Source organism: Panthera pardus, unplaced genomic scaffold, assembly GCF_024362965.1.
Source record: "Panthera pardus isolate Hobbes unplaced genomic scaffold, ASM2436296v1 HiC_scaffold_17, whole genome shotgun sequence".
In the NCBI taxonomy this organism is placed as follows: domain Eukaryota; kingdom Metazoa; phylum Chordata; class Mammalia; order Carnivora; family Felidae; genus Panthera; species Panthera pardus.
Genome location: NW_026526732.1, coordinates 139,983,754 through 140,000,612, shown reverse-complemented (window position 1 = coordinate 140,000,612; position 16,859 = coordinate 139,983,754). Strand labels below are relative to the sequence as shown.

Here is a 16,859-nt window from a genome sequence, read left to right as displayed (position 1 = left end):
TGGCGGCGCTGATGGCATCCTAGCCTCCGAACGCTAGGTGGCGCCGTGAACTCCGTGGGCGGTGGGGGGGGGGCTCTTGGGAGCTGGAAGTTCGTTGCGCAAGCGCACTTTAGGCTTTTTCCTCTGGCTCCACGTGTGAACCTTTCCGGCAAAGTTTTCCGGGGAAATGCCCAAGTTCAAGGCGGCTCGCGGAGCCGCAGGTCAGGAAAAACATGCGCCCCTGGCTGAGCAGATCCTGGCTGGGGACGCGGTGCGAGCAGGGTCCCGGGAAAAGCGGCGGGGTCGCGGGACCGGAGAAGAGGAAGAGTACGTGGGGCCCAGGCTGACCCGACGGATTTTGCAACAAGCGCGGCAGCAGCAGGAGGAGCTGGAGGCCGAGCATGGGACTGGGGACAAGCCCGCAGCACCACGGGAGCGCACCACGCGGCTGGGTGAGTGGCAGGGGGTGTGTGCCAGGAATAGGGTGGTTGGTTGTGGGGAAGAGAGGTAGACGGCCGAAAGGTATCCGGCAGGGAGGAGTTTGGAATGAGAAAATAAAATAAATAAGGGGTCCGCATTACATCCTTGCAAAAGTAATGACTCTTGCAAAGGGTTTCCCCAGTCCTGGAGCAGATTTAGAGTAGTCAGAGCCCTCCACGCCCACTTGTAGTTTTTAAGTATTCGCTTCTGGGCATCCCCGAAGTTGGACCAACAGGAAGTAATTGCTCACGCCGCAAAGAACTCCTAACATTTATCTATTTGTTCTATAAATACTTGTGGGATGTCTAGCCTGTGCTTTGCACTGCGCTAGGAGTTTACATGGTTTGGGTAAAGAGGAAAACAAGAAAGACATGTGTCTGACTTCAAGATCTTGCAGTCTAGCCCAACAGAGAGACAACTATTGGGATAATACATTTCATGACAACGAAAACATAGCTTCTCTTATAACAGTAGCATTACTTTTGATGGTCAGGCTTCCCAGACTGCGTGACCTTCGTGCCTGAGACCCGAAAACCGAGTGGTGAGTGCTCTGAGCAGAAAGAACAATATTGTTTAGGAGCCAAAGAGGAAGAGAAACTAATTAGAAGATGGTCAGTATTTTTTATTAGGGTGGAAGTGTGGTCCTCCCAGTTGTTTAATCTGTTTCTCAGATCTCATCTTTCATCTGTCCTGAGAGCAGTGTTTGACACAGTTGAACACTGGTCTCCTGGCTTCAGCATCTTTACTTGGCTTCTAAGCCATCACATTCCTGTTTTACTACTTCCTCACCTCTCAGCATCTTTTGCTGGCTCCTCTTTTGTTCTCAGCCTCTTATTGATGTGCCACAAGGTTCAGTTTTTGGACCTCTTCTCTTCACAGCACTTCTCTGTTGCTGTCGTCGGTTTCTCAGTTTAAGTATATTCTATTTGGTGACTGCTCCCAACTTTGTATTCTCGCCTTCATCTTTTCCGTGAAAATCAGATTCTCCTATTTCAGCTGCCTATTTGGCATCTCCAATTTGAAGTCTAATAGACGTCTCAAATCAGTATGTCCAAAACAGAAATCCTGATCTTCTCTCCAAACCGGCTCCTCCCACTGTCCTCCTCGTCTCAGATAGTAGCATGATTTCCTTCCATTTGCTCGAGACAGAAACCTCGAACCCCTGTCTTTCCCCACATCTGATCTGTTAGGAAATCCTGTTGACTCTCCCTTCAAAATATATCCAGAGTTAGATCACTTCTCATCACCTCAGAACACAGTCCTATTTGAGCCACCGTAATCTCTCCCCTGGATCATTGTAGTAGCTTCCTCATTAGTCTCCCATACCCCCTCCAGTCTACTCTTAACTCAACAGCTAGAGGACTACAGAGACCTACATGATCTGCCCTTGTTGCCAGTCTGGCCTCTTCTTTCCCCTCGCCCTCTTCATCCATACAGGCTTTATTGTTCCTTAAACATAGTAAGTTAGGGCTTTTGCCCTGGTTATTCCTTCTGTTTTCATAACCCTGGAGGCTAATTCCCCTGATTCTTCGCCTTCTCAGAGAGGCTGCCCTAGCCACTCCGTTAAAAATGGAAACACACCCCCCTCCCCTGTTTCCACACTCCCAACTTCTCTGCTCTGCCCTATGTCTTTTTTCGTAGCACTTGTCTTCTTTTGATACTTATTATCGTCTATCTCCCTGATTAAAACATAAGCCCCGTAAGTTTCTCTTTTACACTGATTTTTTTCAACACTCAGAACAGTACCTCACATATAGTAGGCGCCCAGTGTTTGCTGAGTGAATGGGTTAATGATAGTAAGTTAGGTAGGAGCCAAATCTACAAAAGACTTGGAGGCTGTGTTCAGGATTTAAAGCTATCCTAAACACTGGGAGGCTATTGGAGAATATGGAGACCAATTAGGGGACTGTTGAACTAACACGGGCAAGAGATGATGCTGATCTAGGCTTAGGCAAAGCTGTGAAGGATTTGAGAGATAGCGTGTGAAGTAGAATTAAATAGGACTTGGTAATTGTGTCTTGGGGTGAAGGGAGGGGATGAGGCAGGCCTGCCAGGTTCTGGCTTAGCAGTGGGTGGATGGTAGTGCTCTTTACTTAGACATGGAACACAGTGAGTAGTGTAGACCTAGGAGGGAAGGAGTGAGTTCAGTTGATGACAGGTGAGATTTGAATTGCCTGTGGGTCAACCCCAAGCTGCCATACAGGAGGCAGCTGGAGTTAGTATCTGGGGTAAAGGGAAATCTACCTACAAGCCCAGATTTGAGATTTGTCAGCATGGGGAAACAAAACGTCTGGTGCACCCCCCCTTTCCCATTTGGCTTTTGTCACACGCTGCCTCTGTTCTTAAGGAGCTGGTCACGTGTAGCATTTTATTTTTCTGCGTGGACTATTAACATCCCTTTCCAAATGGCCAGCCGGCTGGAGTCTTCCAAGAATCAGTTATAAAAATGGGTTGTTTCACTGAAATCTGAACTCCATTGCCTGGCCTCAAGGCCCTCCACAGTCCGGCTTTACTTTACCCATCTAATCTTATTTCTTGCTACTGCCTATCAGATACTCTCGTAACCAAGCCTTCCTGCCAGTGTTGTTACCCAGGTCTGGACCACACTCTTCCATCTCCCTTACTGGCTATCCAGAGCCTAACCATCCTCTGCTCTCACCCCCTTCTGTGTGCCTGTGGTATATTTTGTCTCTACCACTCATTTTGGCCTGTCACGAAGCCCTACAATGTGTGTAGAACAGGGGTGAAGAATGCATAATCTAAACCCAGACTACCTGCCTTAGGCAAGTTACTTAACTTTCCTTTTCCTGTACTTCCAAGTCCCCATCTGAAACTGGGTAGAACGAGGGCACCTCTCTTGGTGTTAGGAAAGTTATGTATAGTCTTTAGAATAGTTCCTGCTATATGACTGACTGTGTAGCGTGTCAGCAGTTACTCGTTGGCATCGCTATCTCCTTGGTTCACGTTTGTACATTTTTTTCCTCAAGACTGTAAGCCCTTGGGGGCACCTGGGTGGCTCAGTCAGTTAAGCGTCAGCCTTCAGCTCAGGTCATGATCTCACAGTCCGTGAGTTCAAGCCCCGAATCAGGCCCTGTGCTGACAGCTCAGAGCCTGGAGCCTGCTTTGGATTCTGTGTCTCCTCTCTCTCTGCCCCTCCCCTGCTCATGCTCTGTCTCAAAAATAAATAAAAACATTTTTTAAAAAATTAAAAAAAAGAAAAGACTGTAAGCCCTTGGGAACAGGAAGCTAGCGGGCACTTCATCACTTCCACTGCACCCATCTGTATCTGCTGCAAGCACATGTGAGGCCTGCATGCACATCATGGGTAAAGTTGAATTGACCTCTACATCCCTCAGCCGCTGCTTGCCTTGCGTATCCATTTCATCTCCTCTTCTAGGTCCAGGGGTCCCGCAGGATGGATCAGATGACGAGGACGAGGAGTGGCCCACCCTGGAGAAGGCTGCCACAATGACAGGGGCAGGCCATCATGCAGAAGTGGTTGTGGACCCCGAGGATGAGCGTGCCATTGAGATGTTCATGAACAAGAACCCTCCTGCCAGGTAGAGCTGGCGTGGCCTGGGATTAGGGGTGTCAGGTCCTGGTGGCAGCTTTCCACAGGGAAGCACATGTCCTGGTAGTTTTGATTCCCTACATTTGGGAAGGGTCCGAGCATAGCTAGTTGTGGGGAACGAACTTGGCAAAATTGGCCCATCTTCAAAGGACCTATCTGAGTGAGAATGAACTAGACCTCCTGACCATCTGTCTGTCTGCCTGTGGGAGAACTGCCCGGACTGCCTGGGGAAACAGCTGCAGGGCCTTTTTTCAGGCCTGTGGGGCAACCCATCTCTTTGCCTTTGGTCTTGGCATGCTCAGTTGTCTTACTGCTATGTTCAGTTTCCTTGGCCAGATCTCTTTCGTACTCTCAGCTTCATTTCATCCAGGGTTTCTCAGCCTCCTCACTATTGGCATTTGGAGCTGGATAATTCTTTTTTTCTGGAGGCCGTCCTGTGCAATGTAGAATGTTTAGCAGCATGCCTGACTTCCACTCACTGGATACCATTGGTGACCTTTCCCCCATCACGACAACCAAAAAATGTCTCCAGACGTTGCCACATGTTTCCTGATGGGCACAATCACCTCCTGTTAGAAGCACAGTTTGTTGTCGTGTATACTAAATGGCGGCTCCACAACATGCAGGCATTTAAGCTCCTGTGATCAAACTCTTACGCCCCTCGATTTTGATCCAGGGGAGGGGAGTCTAAAGGATAAAGGCCGTCAACTAGTTCATTCCGACCCTGTGACACTTAACATGACACTGTTCTTGGTTCTTGGGCTTTTTCGGGGCTGATGTATCTCTCATTGCTGGTAATACCGAGGAAAGACAGGGAAGCTGAATGATTAAGTTCCGTGGTCCCTTATTTGAGAATCCAGAGTCGGACGCTTAACTGACAGTCGCTGAGACGCCCCCGTAACACATCACTCTGATATGATGGGTAGGATGATTTCATAGCTTGCAGTAAATAAAAGAGTAATGCTACCAGAAACAGGGGTTCCCGACAGTCTTGAGAATTGATGGTTGGCACCTTCCGAAAGCAGATCCAGAGCCACGTGAACTCAGCAGAGGCCCACTTAGTTTGGGGCTCAGTATTGTATAAAAGTACCTGAACTTTAGAACCTGAAAGACCAGGGTTTGACTCTCCCCACTTGAGAGCTCTGAGAGCTTGATTGAGTTATTGACCTGTCTGGGTATCAGTTCCTGTGTCTGAATAATGACGGTAATGACACTTCTATCAGATGTTGCACTGACTACATGGAATAACATCTGGAAAGTCCTGCTTCAGCGCCTGGTGTTGAAAAAACAGGAGCCATTTTAAAAATACCTTAGCATTATTTTACCAAAGCACACTGTGACAGTAATTCTGAATTCTCGTGATAGAGTTATGTTCGATGCACTCTGTGGAAGGAACCTGAGAGAAACATCATACTCTTAGAAATATCTCCATAAATTTTAATAAATTAAATTGAGGGGATGTTTGTGTCACAGCCACCCCCTTAATGGCTCCAGCTACTTGAAATCTTGGTAAAAAACTGAGATGTGTCTCTAGAGAGGTCAGACTAGAATTTTGTAATTGGAGAGTCCTCAACATATTATCGGCGAGTGGTGAATGTGTTTGAAACAGGCAACGCTTACTACATACTTGCTGTGTGCCAACAGTGCCAAATACTGGACATGCGTTAACTCATGTAATCCTTACGGTAACTTTATGAGGAGGTACTGTTCTTATCCCTGGTTCACAGACGAGGAAAGTGAGGCATAGAGAGACCAAGGAGCATGCCCAGGGTCATGTAGGGAGAGGAAGAGCCAGAATTTGAACCCAGGCAGACTGATTACAGAGTCCTGGTTCTTCACCTCCACACAACCGTCAGCTTTGTCCCAGGTCGATTGACCTTTGGGTCCTCTGCACCCTGCAGGGATTCTGTGGTGGGCAGTAAGACCCAGGGAGACTGGGGCCGCACATCCCAGCGGGATCACAGATGTACTGGAGCTCACAAGGGACTGTGGGGGGAGTGTAGAGCTTCCTGGACTGGCCACAGCCCTCCCTGCTTCCCTCCCGCACCTTCCTTACTCCTAGGCGCACCCTGGCTGACATCATCATGGAGAAGCTGACCGAGAAGCAGACGGAAGTTGAGACGGTCATGTCAGAGGTGTCAGGCTTTCCTATGCCGCAGTTGGACCCCCGGGTTCTGGAGGTCTACAGAGGGGTCCGGGAGGTAAGAGCCGAGTGGAGAGCCATGATGAAATACCCTCCCAGGGGCCGTGGGCTCGCACTAAGGGTTTGGGTGCCCACGTCTTGTACAAATGAGGCATGGTGGCCAAGAGCAGGTTAAGAGCCCAAGTGCGTAGGTTCAGATTTCTGCTCTGCCACTCAGGGACTTGGTGGCCTTGGGGAAGATTACTTAACTGTGGTCTTGGTTTCCCCATCTGGAAAATGAGGGTGCTGATGACATACCCTTCAGAATTGTTGTGAGGATTGAGCTAATCTGTGCCAGATGGGGACCTGGCACACGGCGCACGTGTCATTGACGGTGATGATTTGCGCTCGCCTCTGCAGGTGTTATCTAAGTACCGCAGTGGGAAGCTGCCCAAGGCCTTCAAGATCATCCCCGCCCTCTCCAACTGGGAGCAGATCCTCTACGTTACAGAGCCCGAGGCCTGGACAGCAGCCGCCATGTACCAAGCCACGAGGTGGAGTAGATGGGGGTTCGGGTGGCCTGGGGTCTGTAGGTAAATGCTGGCTGTGGGGAGACAGGCTTTCTCTGCCTTGGCCGTTACATTTGAGCTTTGCCCCAGAGCTCTGTCTTGTGCTTCTGTAGGTCACTGTTTTCCCAGCTTTTCCCGTTTCCATGTTTTGGGGCCCGGGCCCTGTTGAGACTCTCCTGTGATGAGTTTCCAGGAGAAAGGCTTATAACTACTGGAGCACAGCTCCTGGGGTGTCAGAGTGGCCTCCAAAGCCTGTGGCTCCCTGGGCATGCTCGGGTCCCCTGCGACACCAGGGTGGAGAGAACGAACCCATGTCGGGGAGGGAAAGTGAACAGAGGAGAGCTGTGGCTCCCCCAGGACAGAGCGTTCATTCTGTTTAGGTACCCCTCGTAGCCCGTCCCGTTCCCTTCCTAACGTGGCGGGTGTAGCAGGCACACAGGTCGCTTCCGCACACCCCTCGAATGTCCAGTGTTCACCGTCCACAGTGTATTTAAAATGCCAGCTCTGGGCTATCATGTGAGCTGGAGTCTCCCCCATATCTTCCCCAAAATAGGATTTTTGCCTCTAACCTCAAGGAACGCATGGCCCAGCGCTTCTACAATCTTGTCCTGCTCCCCCGGGTACGAGATGACATCGCTGAATACAAACGACTCAACTTCCACCTCTACATGGCACTCAAGAAGGCCCTGTTCAAGCCCGGAGCCTGGTTTAAAGGTGGGAACTGGGGAGGCCGCTGAGAGAGGGAGGGGCTAGAGCGCCTGCAGGTGAAAGCAACAAGCCTGACAGGAGATGACTGTCTCGGGTGGGTGGGGGGTGCTTCCTGCTGTGGCTCTCTCCTCTCACCCTGGGCTCAAAGTGCCTTCCCCTCTGACCCTCCCCAGGGATCCTGATCCCACTGTGTGAGTCTGGCACCTGTACCCTCCGGGAAGCCATCATCGTGGGTAGCATCATCACCAAATGCTCCATCCCTGTGTTGCACTCCAGGTAGTGTTGGGGGGAGCGGGGAAGAGGACTATGAGTCAGGAGGGATCCAGATAGGAGAATCCCAGGACTGGGGCTGGAAGGGATGGACAGAGTGAGGAAGGAGCTAGGAGCAGCCCTGGATCTGTGGGTTGTTTAAGCTGTTGGGTGTGTTACTACCCCAACAGAATGTAAGTTCCCCCGAAACAGGATCCCCACCTGGCACAGTAAATAGTTGAATGAACGAATAGGGAACATGAGAAGAAAGGATGTTAGGGGTGGAGATCTTCAGGTGCTTGAATGTATTCTAGCCAGGTACTGAGACGAGCAGGCTGAACCAGAGGTAGGGATTTGGGGTGAATGTGTATACAGCTGGTGACTGAGGCCGAGGAGTAGAAGCTGGGGTAGGTGAGAAGGAGGCCTGAGATGGCCCCCTTAGGAATAGGCACGGTGCAGGGGCCAGCAGAGGAGGGGAGGGGAAGAGGCAGGGGAGAGGGTGGACCTTGCCTCCAGCACCTCCCCCACCACTGACCCTTCCTCACCAGTGCAGCCATGCTGAAGATTGCCGAGATGGAATACAGCGGTGCCAACAGCATCTTCCTTCGGCTGCTGCTGGATAAGAAGTACGCGCTGCCCTACCGGGTGCTGGACGCCCTGGTCTTCCACTTCCTGGGCTTCCGGACAGAGAGGCGCGAACTGCCCGTGCTCTGGCACCAGTGCCTCCTGACTTTGGTCCAGCGCTACAAGGCAGACCTGGCCACAGATCAGAAGGAGGCCCTCTTGGAACTGCTCCGGCTGCAGCCCCATCCACAGCTGTCCCCTGAGATCAGGCGTGAACTTCAGAGTGCAGTGCCCCGAGACGTGGAAGATGTTCCTGTCACCATGGAGTGAGGAAGGTTACTCGCCCTGGTCTGAGGGGCATGGGGGTGGGAGGGACACCAGGATCCCTGCTGGGGACACTGAGATTTTACAGCTGAAGTCCCAGACCAGGGCAGGGAGAGTGGTCCCAGGCATCTGTGGCTCCCTGTGCCTGACAGGGAGGATTAAGGGTCTGGCTGGGCCCTTCTTCCATCCTAGGCCTTCGTCCCTGTTCGGTTGTGAGATGTAACTTGAGGTGCCACATGCCAGCATCCCCATCCCTGACTGGGGCTTGGAATAGGTTCTTTTTCTCAGGCTCTTGTGTCAAGTCACTGGGATAGGGATAAAAACCAAAGGCAGGTATTTATTGAACTTTTGTGTTTTGATGTGATCGATGGAGATCTTTGTGTTTTCCCTCTTTAGCTGGAGGGAAGTTCTTCTCTGTTCCTGTCGAGGAGTGCATTCTTGCCAGTTTACAGAGGATACCCCCATCTCCTTATTCTACAAGTTTGTCTCCACGCCCTACCCACCCTATTAGCCCCTTGAGGCATCCTCTGCCTTCAACTTGAGGCAGAGGCTACTTTGGAGGTTGTTCAAAAGATGGTCCTGTCTCTGCTGTGGGTGGATTGCTGCAGGAGAAAGTCCCTAGAGGAAACTGAGGCTACAGAGGCAAGAAAATCAGGCCCCGGAAGGAGTAGATCCAGAGTCCCCACCAGACAGTTTTTCTAAATTTCTTGGCTAATTTAAAGTTTTAGACCAGGGATTGGCAGACTAGAGTCATATGCCCATTTTCTTATTGCCCATGAGGTAAGAATGATTTTTACATTTTTTAAATGGTTGGGAAAAAATTAATAGTATTTTGTGAGAGATGAAAATTCTATGAAATTCACATTTCAGTGTCCATAAGTAAAGTTGTGTTGGGACGCAGCCGTGCCTAGCCACTTGATTTTTATGGTTGCTTTCATGCTCCAGCAGCAGAACTGAGCACGGTTGACCCTTGAACAGTGCAGGGCTTACGGGCACCAACCCCCCACATAGCCAAAAATCTGCGTGTAATTTTTGACTCCCCAAACTTAACTACCAGTAACTTAACTACAATGTTTTGTAGGTTATGTCACATATATAGTATTCTGTCAAGTACACCTGAGAAAAGAAAATGTTGAGAAAATCACAAAATACATTTAGAGCACAATTCACACTGTATGAATACCATACGTTTATATGTCTCCTGGAAAAAAAATCTGTGCAGAAGAGGACCTGCAGGGTTAAAGCCCACGTTACCTAAGAGTCAGCCGTACGGTCCTGCTAGAACGCTGCTTATTTGCTTTTGAAAACGTGAATTCGTTCCAACCCAGTTAATGCATTTGGGAAGAAGTTGATCACAAATTTCCCGTTTATATGCAGTTTTCTCTAAGAAACACTAGGTGGGAACTGCCCAGCGGAGACCAGCCAGGCGACACCACCTGCACGTGCCTCCGACAAGTACCCAGAGCAGCCTCTGCTCACCTTGCATGGAGAGCCACACCCACACCTGGTGGCTTCGCTCACCTTCCACAGCCTTCTGACCTCTGCTTCCACATACTTCAGGTCTTTTCCAAGATAAAAGGGCTGTGTCCTAGTACAGGTTTCTTAACCTTTTAAACTGAAAACTGGGTTATCCACTTTATTTCCTTTAAGAAATGTGTCACTCATTAAGTTTTTTTGAGTATTGTGCCTCAAGCCCGGTTTCCCATGAGCCCTGTGGTTTTTATTGTGCAATTTTGCATGGTGCAGTGAATTTTAGGAATGCGTACATCCCATTGTAAAGCAGAGCTGACTATATCTGGGGCAGAAACCAAATGACCCACAAAGCCTGAAATATTTACTTCCTGGCCCCTTACAGAAATGGCTTGTGGTGATCTCTGCATGATGACCCTTGACTTCTGCCCTGCTTCCCTCATGCAGCCCAGAAATGGCTTTTCCCCATAGCACCATCCAATCCAAGAAGCCAAAGCCAGGCTTATTCCAGAATCTTTATTAAGGTAGCATGATGGTCCTGGGCCACCAGCCTGGACCTTGTGGCCGTAGGAAAGACCTGTGTCAACAGGGCTTGCCTCCCTCTCCAGACAGGGGCTCAGTCACCTCCAGTTTATCCCTACTCCATCCCCCACCCCCAGAGAGGGGCAGAGGGCCAGAGGGAGAGGAGGGCATGGCCCTACCCCAGGCTGTAGCAGCTCCTTGGCCACAAAGATCCTCCAGCCAGTAGCAGAGGGGAGGGATGCAGCAACCACCAGGGTTACCACCGCGTGTGGGGTCGATGGGCCCCACCACACCCTCTTTCAGTTGTCCTCAAAGCAATTAATAAATTAAAACAACTTCTTCCTTCACCCTAACCCCCCTCAATCACACAGGAGAAGCTGAGCGGAAAGCAAAGCAAGGAGGGATTGGTTGGTTCTTGCCCGCCCCTCGGACAGAGGCCTGGTCCCTCCCTCTAGGAGCAGCTGCGCGCACGGATTATATTGGGGCCTCCAAAGTGTGTCAGGAGGAGCTGTCCAGACTGTTTCCCCTCACACATGTCTATCAGCATCTCTCAGATCTCTTCAGAAAGACCCCAATCCAAATACATTAACTCTGGAAGGTGCAACACCTTTACAAGGCACTGGGGGCATTTTGGCATTTGAGAACACGAGAGCCCCAGAAATAAGGGGGCCTCAAAAAGGAACGCTGGTGCATGTATTTTACCTACTTCAATTTCATTTCCGACCAGCCTGGCCCACCGCCAGCTAGGATCAGGGAAAGAGCAGAGCCAGTCAGACGCAGGGAAAAGGAGGAGCCTGGCGGGCCACCCAAACACGGCTGGCCAGGCCCCTTAGTGCACACTGCAGGGATAGGTAGGGCCTGCCCCCTTCAGCTTGGGGAGGGGCGAACAGGAGGGGGCCCCCTCAGGCTTCCGATGTGGCATGGCGTGGCATGGCGTGGCTCGTTCCTGCAGGCAGGGAGGGGGGGTGGCGGTGTCCCTTCCTCTGCTGCCAGTGGCCACTGGAGGGGGCCTCTCCGGGGCTACAGGTGAATGGCTGTGACATCTGTGGGAGTGCTGGTCTGGCTGGGCCCCTGGCTACTGGAGCCCCTGGGGGCTTTGGGTGCCGGGCTGGGCGAGGTCTGGGCCGCTTCTCTGAGGCTCTCCCTGAGCGCAGCTTCAATCTGCTCCTGACAGGCCCGCAGGCAGTCCTGCAAACATGGGGGAACAGCGAAGAGTGACTGCTGGGTGGAGGGCAGAAGGTCCCCTTTGGAATGAAGGGTCTGCTTCCCACCCCCACAGCATCTGGCAGCAGAAGCAGGTGAGGGACACCTTCCAGCACACAGGGAAGTTGGGAGGTTAGGCCACAACCCAGCCCCAGGAATCAGCCTTCAGTTCTAAGAAACTGGCAAGAGGATGTGGCAAGGGAGTGTGAGAGCAGCCCAATAATCTGACAGCACCCCCACCCCCACTCTTGCACATCATCTGGCAGGAAAAGGGCACCCAGGAACAGTGCCCTTCAACCCACCCAAGCCACCCTTCTCCAGACCAAGACAGAAGGCCACAGAAGCCCCAGGGGTGGGGCACCTGAAACCAGGAGTGGAGACCAGGCTAGGGATGCATTCCTCCCTCTGCTGGAGGCTCAGGGAATAGCACTGCTTGAGGAAGTGCTGACCGGCCACAGCCGGCGCCCCTGCACTCACCACCTCTGTGCCTGTGATCCCTGCCAGCAGCTCGGTGAGCTCGTCCCCAGTCGTGGAGCACGCGCCCAGGCCTTGCACTGCAGCCCCAATGCTGCCCGTGGCGATCATGGACGGTGGGTACATGGCAAAGGTGTAATCTTGGAAAGGAAGAGGGAACCATGAGGCAAAGGCTTTAAAGATCATGGCCAGCACGGACTTCCTATTGCTCCAAAAATGCCAGGCACCGAGAATAGAGCTGAGGGCATACCAGAAACCCCAGCAGTGAGTACTATAAGAGCAACGAGGGAGAAAGGCAGGAAGGGGCCTCTCCTAGAGAGGACCAGGATGAACAGGAAACTTGCACAAGTGTGTCTGCTCCAAGGTGGTCGGTGAGTGTGCCAGGGACCAGAGAGTGAAGGAGTCTCTCCCTGGTGTGGAAACAAAACTAGGGTCAAGAGACCTTGGTTGTGCTCCCAACTTAATGACTGTGAGACCCTGAGCAAGTCACTTCTCCAAGCCACTTACAGACCGGTGGTCTCTAAAATCCCATACAGCTCTGCAGCACCTGGGTGGCTCAGTTGGTTAAGTGTCCAACTTCAGCTCAGGTCACGATCTCTTGGTTCACGAGTTCGAGCCCCGTGTGACAGCTCAGAGCCTGGAGCCTGCTTCAGATTCTGTGTCCCCTCTCTGCCCCTCCCCCACTCACACTGTGTCTCTCTCAAAAATAAACACTAAAAAGAAAAAAAAAATCCCATACAGCTCTGATCATGTTCTGCTGCCTCTTCTGAACCTCCAGAAGAGAGATAATATTGACAAATTTTGAGAGGAGTATGAAGCAGAATCCAGTTACCTCCCACCCTTCCAAGTATTCGTATTTCCCTCACCTGGCAAAAATGTATATAGGGCTCTTACCTGTAGCACAAAGGGCCAAAAAGGTCTGGGCATGTTTTTTGACCAAGGCCTGCCGGTCACGGGGCAGAGAGAGCCGGTGCAGAATGAGGGCCAGGAAATCATGGGCAATCACAGCAGCCAGGTCCCACTTGAGCTTCCCCAGGACCAGCACCTCCCAGTCCTGGTGTTTGGGAAAGAGGGTGGAGTCAGTGGCTGAAGAAGGGAAGGGTAGGGAGTAAAGCAGAAATGTCACAGGGAAGGAAGCCCATCAAACTTGAAGGCGAGGGCCCCAGTTCTGCTTCTGGGTTTAAGGGCCGGCGTTGTGGAATAGGGAGTTCAGGGTGCGGAAGAATTGGGGGCACTTGCTTTGAGCATCTACTGCTCATTTACAAGGTGCCAGAACTACGTGTTTGATATGAACTGTCTCTTTCAATCCTGTTTGGTTCTCTTTCGGGGGCCAATAAGCCAGGCCTTCTCCTGACTTCGTGCAGGGCTTGGAGTACTTCTCCGGCTAAGGTTGAACGAAAAGACTGCAGCGGCAGGCATCACAACCTTGAGCCTCCTCTGGGGTGAAGCAGAAAGGCTCTCCATAATCCCAAGGATTTGTGAAAGGGGAGATCACCACTAGCCTCTCCAGTCCTGCATCCCAGCCAAGTCTGCACCTCTTGAAGACACTCAAATGAGCGTGAGGCCATGCCTCCTGTGACACACCCACTGAACCAACCCTGAGGTTCCTCAAAGGAGAGGTTGCCCAACTTAAGCCACATCCCACAGTGTTGGTGGGACACTGGGGGTGAGTCCTGAGACACAGCACCCCACGCCACCTGGAACCACAGTGGCTTTACCTGGAACCACAGTGGCTAGCGTCACTGAAGTCTCAGGAAGCGAAGCAGAGGCTCAGCCAGGCAGGACAGATCCAGGCGATCCTTGAGGGACCAAATAGCATCTCCACCTGCCCACAGCTACATACCACTGCTACGTCCTGGAGGAGGCTGGGCGCCCCACCCAATCCACTCATCTGAGGTTCCTAGTCATGGCCCCGTTTCTGAGTTGCACACATGAGGATTTCTTCACTGTTTTATCACAGGAAGGAACTCACGGGTTTGGCCCCTTACTGAGGCAGAAATGGCAACCCCACCCAACCTCTTCCAGGCCGTCAGTCACAGCTGTCCCTCTCCCGGCCCCCACCTAGGTGTCATCCTCCTAAATCAGCCCCAAGCCTCTCACAGGGCCCTACAGAAAAGGGCCTGGCCCAGAGCCAAAAGAAGTTGGGCCGAGAAGCCAGCATTCTACTCATGCTTGCCCCAGTTCTCTAGCTCCTAACCCAGAAGTGACCAGAAAACACCTACCCTCCAAGGAAAGATCTGGAAGGTGACTTGCAATGGGGGTCTCCCTGTGGGGAGGGGGTCCCATGTGAGGGAAGGCAGCCACCCTACCCTGTATCTGGGCAACTCCTGAGAATCTCAGCCCTCGCCTGGTGGGGAACACACCCCTGGGAGCGATTAGTGGTGGTGGCTGGCAGCTCGTATCACATCTGTAGGCTTTAAGGCCACCTGGGCTAGCCTGGAGACCCAGACCCTCTTCAGCCGCTTCAGTGCAGTGCTGAGGCAGGACGGGGACCTTTTCCTCCTTCTCTGGGCCTCGACCGCCCTCTGCTGCAACAAGGGTTTGGACTGACTGGAGTTCTGTGCAGTCCCTTCCAACTCTGTCCTTGTAAGACGACATCTGCACACTCCACCCCCGGCTCAGGCACAGGGAAAAGATGAAGAGTCCTTGTGGCCTGTTCTGAAAGACTACCCTCACACAAAGGCACACACACCATGCCAGTCTTTTCACAAAAAGGAAGTACCCTTCTACCTTCCAGCCCAAACCCCTCCAGAAACATCTTGCTCGCTGGCCCTGGAAGCCAGCTCCACCTTCAGACTTGCCAAAAACTACCAGATTCATCACAAAGAGCCGTGGGGCCTCCCGGATTCCCAACTCTGGCCTCCTACTCCCATCTCTGAGAGCTACTTGGCAGGAAGAGGAATCCTGTTCCTCGACAAGCAGCAGTCGGGGGCCCCAGTACCCTGGCTTCCCGGCCAGCCAATCACAGCAGCCTGCATACTGCCCTCCTCCCCAGGAGATGGGGCCCAGAGACTCCTCTCAGGGTCAGAAGAAGACTTGGCCGCCGCGGAGCAAGGTGGAGGAAGGTGCCAACTCACCCATCCTCTCCCCCAGGCCCCCCAGGAGATGATCCGCCTGCCCTGAATAACCTCTTCCAGATCCAAGCGGCTTCCCCACCTCCTCTCCAGGCTCAGTGGGGGAAAGAGAGCCTTGACTCCCTTGCCCTGCCTCGGGAAGAGCCCAGCCCAAGTTCCCAGCAAGGGGCCCAGGGAGCCACTTCCCAAACCACAGGAGTGACAGCAGCTCCCCACAGGGTTATGAAAGACCTCGGTCAGAGTGGGTGGGCCGGGGGAGGGGGCATCATTATCACATCGGAAGCAGCTGCAGTTCAGCTCCCGGGCTATCCCTCAGCTCTGGCCTTTGGCTAAGGGGGAAAGGGAGAGGTGGATCCCACCAGGCCTGAAGCAGCTGCTCGAGTTCCTCAGAATGAGGACCTGGAAGGAGCTAGCTCTTCTGGGATAGAAAAGGAAGGAAAGAAGGTAGGATGACAACTCCTTGGCCCTTCCTGAGAGCAATCGGGGCCTGACTTTAATTGGCTCTAGGAGGCTTTTCAATCACAAAGTCCACACTGGGATAAAGACTCAACCAAGGCAGCCCCCTCCCCCACATGAAGCACATTCCACTCCCCCACTCCAGTGGGGGTGTGCAGGCATGTCCTTTTGCTGCCAATAAATAACTCATGGTGGCTGTGTAAACCCAGAGGCAAAGTACTAGTGAGTATAGACATGCAGTTTGACTTGCTGCTATCTGGGGGAAAGACCAGGAAGGAATGGCACCCCCTGGAGGTCAGGAGAAGGGGATTCAATTCATGCTGGCAGCTCAAGCTTGGAGGCCGGGGTTAGCTACCCTGACCGTCTGACTGTCCCCCCACACTGCCGTATCTTTTGTCCAAAAAAAAAAAAATAAATAAAATAAAATCGCTTCTGCTACCCTCCCCAAGGGCAGAAAGTTTCTGAGGTCTTGGCCTTCCTTTTCCTGGTAAGTGTGGTGACAGTATGTAGGGGGGTGGGGAGAGTTATGCACGCACCCGCAGCTGGCGGGGAGAGACAGAGTGGTCGGTGTAGATGCACAGTTTTTCGATGGTCAGGGGAGTAGTCTCGCGCAGCTTGGAGGCCAGCAGCATGCAGACCGCACCCAGGAGCTGCAACTGCGCCTTTCGGGTGGGGACGCAGGACAGGTAGCGATCCAGGTAGTTCATGGCCAGGGGGAAGACTTCCTCCTCACAGCGCTGCTCCTCACAAACCTGGGGGAGGGCGCACAGTCACTTCTAGGGCAGGGGCATGGGGAACGCAGCAGCACTAAAGGGGGGGGGGCGTTGAAGGGAAGTGGATGAGGGGCAAAAAAATGGGGGGGGGGGTAACCTTCTGAGACAAGGACTAATACGCAGGATGCGCCTTCCCTAAGGTGACGCCCCCCACTTCCTCCGCGTAGCCTGCCTCCTTCCCCCTCCCCTGGGGGGTGGGGGTACGCCAGAGGCTCCCTTCCTCAAGGATTCCAAACTGAGACTGCCCTCCCCCATAGCAAGAAGGGGGTTGGGGGATGGAAGAGGTAGCTACGGTGGGCAGAGAACTGGGACCTTACCCCC

The 16,859-nt window shown here is 52.6% G+C and overlaps 2 protein-coding genes across 6 annotated transcripts in view; one reads left to right on the top strand and one right to left on the bottom strand.

Moving 5' to 3' along the window:
- The first annotated feature begins 41 nt into the window (after positions 1-41).
- BYSL (bystin like) lies at positions 42-9,466 on the top strand. The gene is made up of 7 exons (XM_019457110.2): positions 42-431; positions 3,857-4,019; positions 6,093-6,231; positions 6,573-6,706; positions 7,275-7,435; positions 7,603-7,705; positions 8,227-9,466. The coding sequence occupies exons 1-7, from the start codon at positions 167-169 to the stop codon at positions 8,570-8,572; spliced, it is 1,311 nt and encodes a 436-aa protein (XP_019312655.2). The 5' UTR covers positions 42-166; the 3' UTR covers positions 8,573-9,466.
- Positions 9,467-10,538: 1,072 nt separating this feature from the next.
- Positions 10,539-16,859, bottom strand: part of CCND3 (cyclin D3) — a 98,300-nt gene continuing 91,979 nt past the window's right edge. For 3 of the 5 annotated variants that reach the window (XM_019457118.2, XM_019457117.2, XM_019457116.2), the window contains 4 exons: positions 16,302-16,517; positions 13,130-13,289; positions 12,239-12,375; positions 10,539-11,746 (listed from right to left, as the gene is read on the bottom strand). In XM_019457118.2, coding sequence (XP_019312663.1) covers positions 11,579-11,746; positions 12,239-12,375; positions 13,130-13,289; positions 16,302-16,472 — 636 coding nt within the window. In that variant the 5' untranslated portion in view covers positions 16,473-16,517 and the 3' untranslated portion in view covers positions 10,539-11,578. The remainder of the gene's footprint in view (positions 11,747-12,238; positions 12,376-13,129; positions 13,290-16,301; positions 16,518-16,859) is intronic. The other 2 variants (XM_019457119.2, XM_019457120.2) reach the window with 1 other exon arrangement.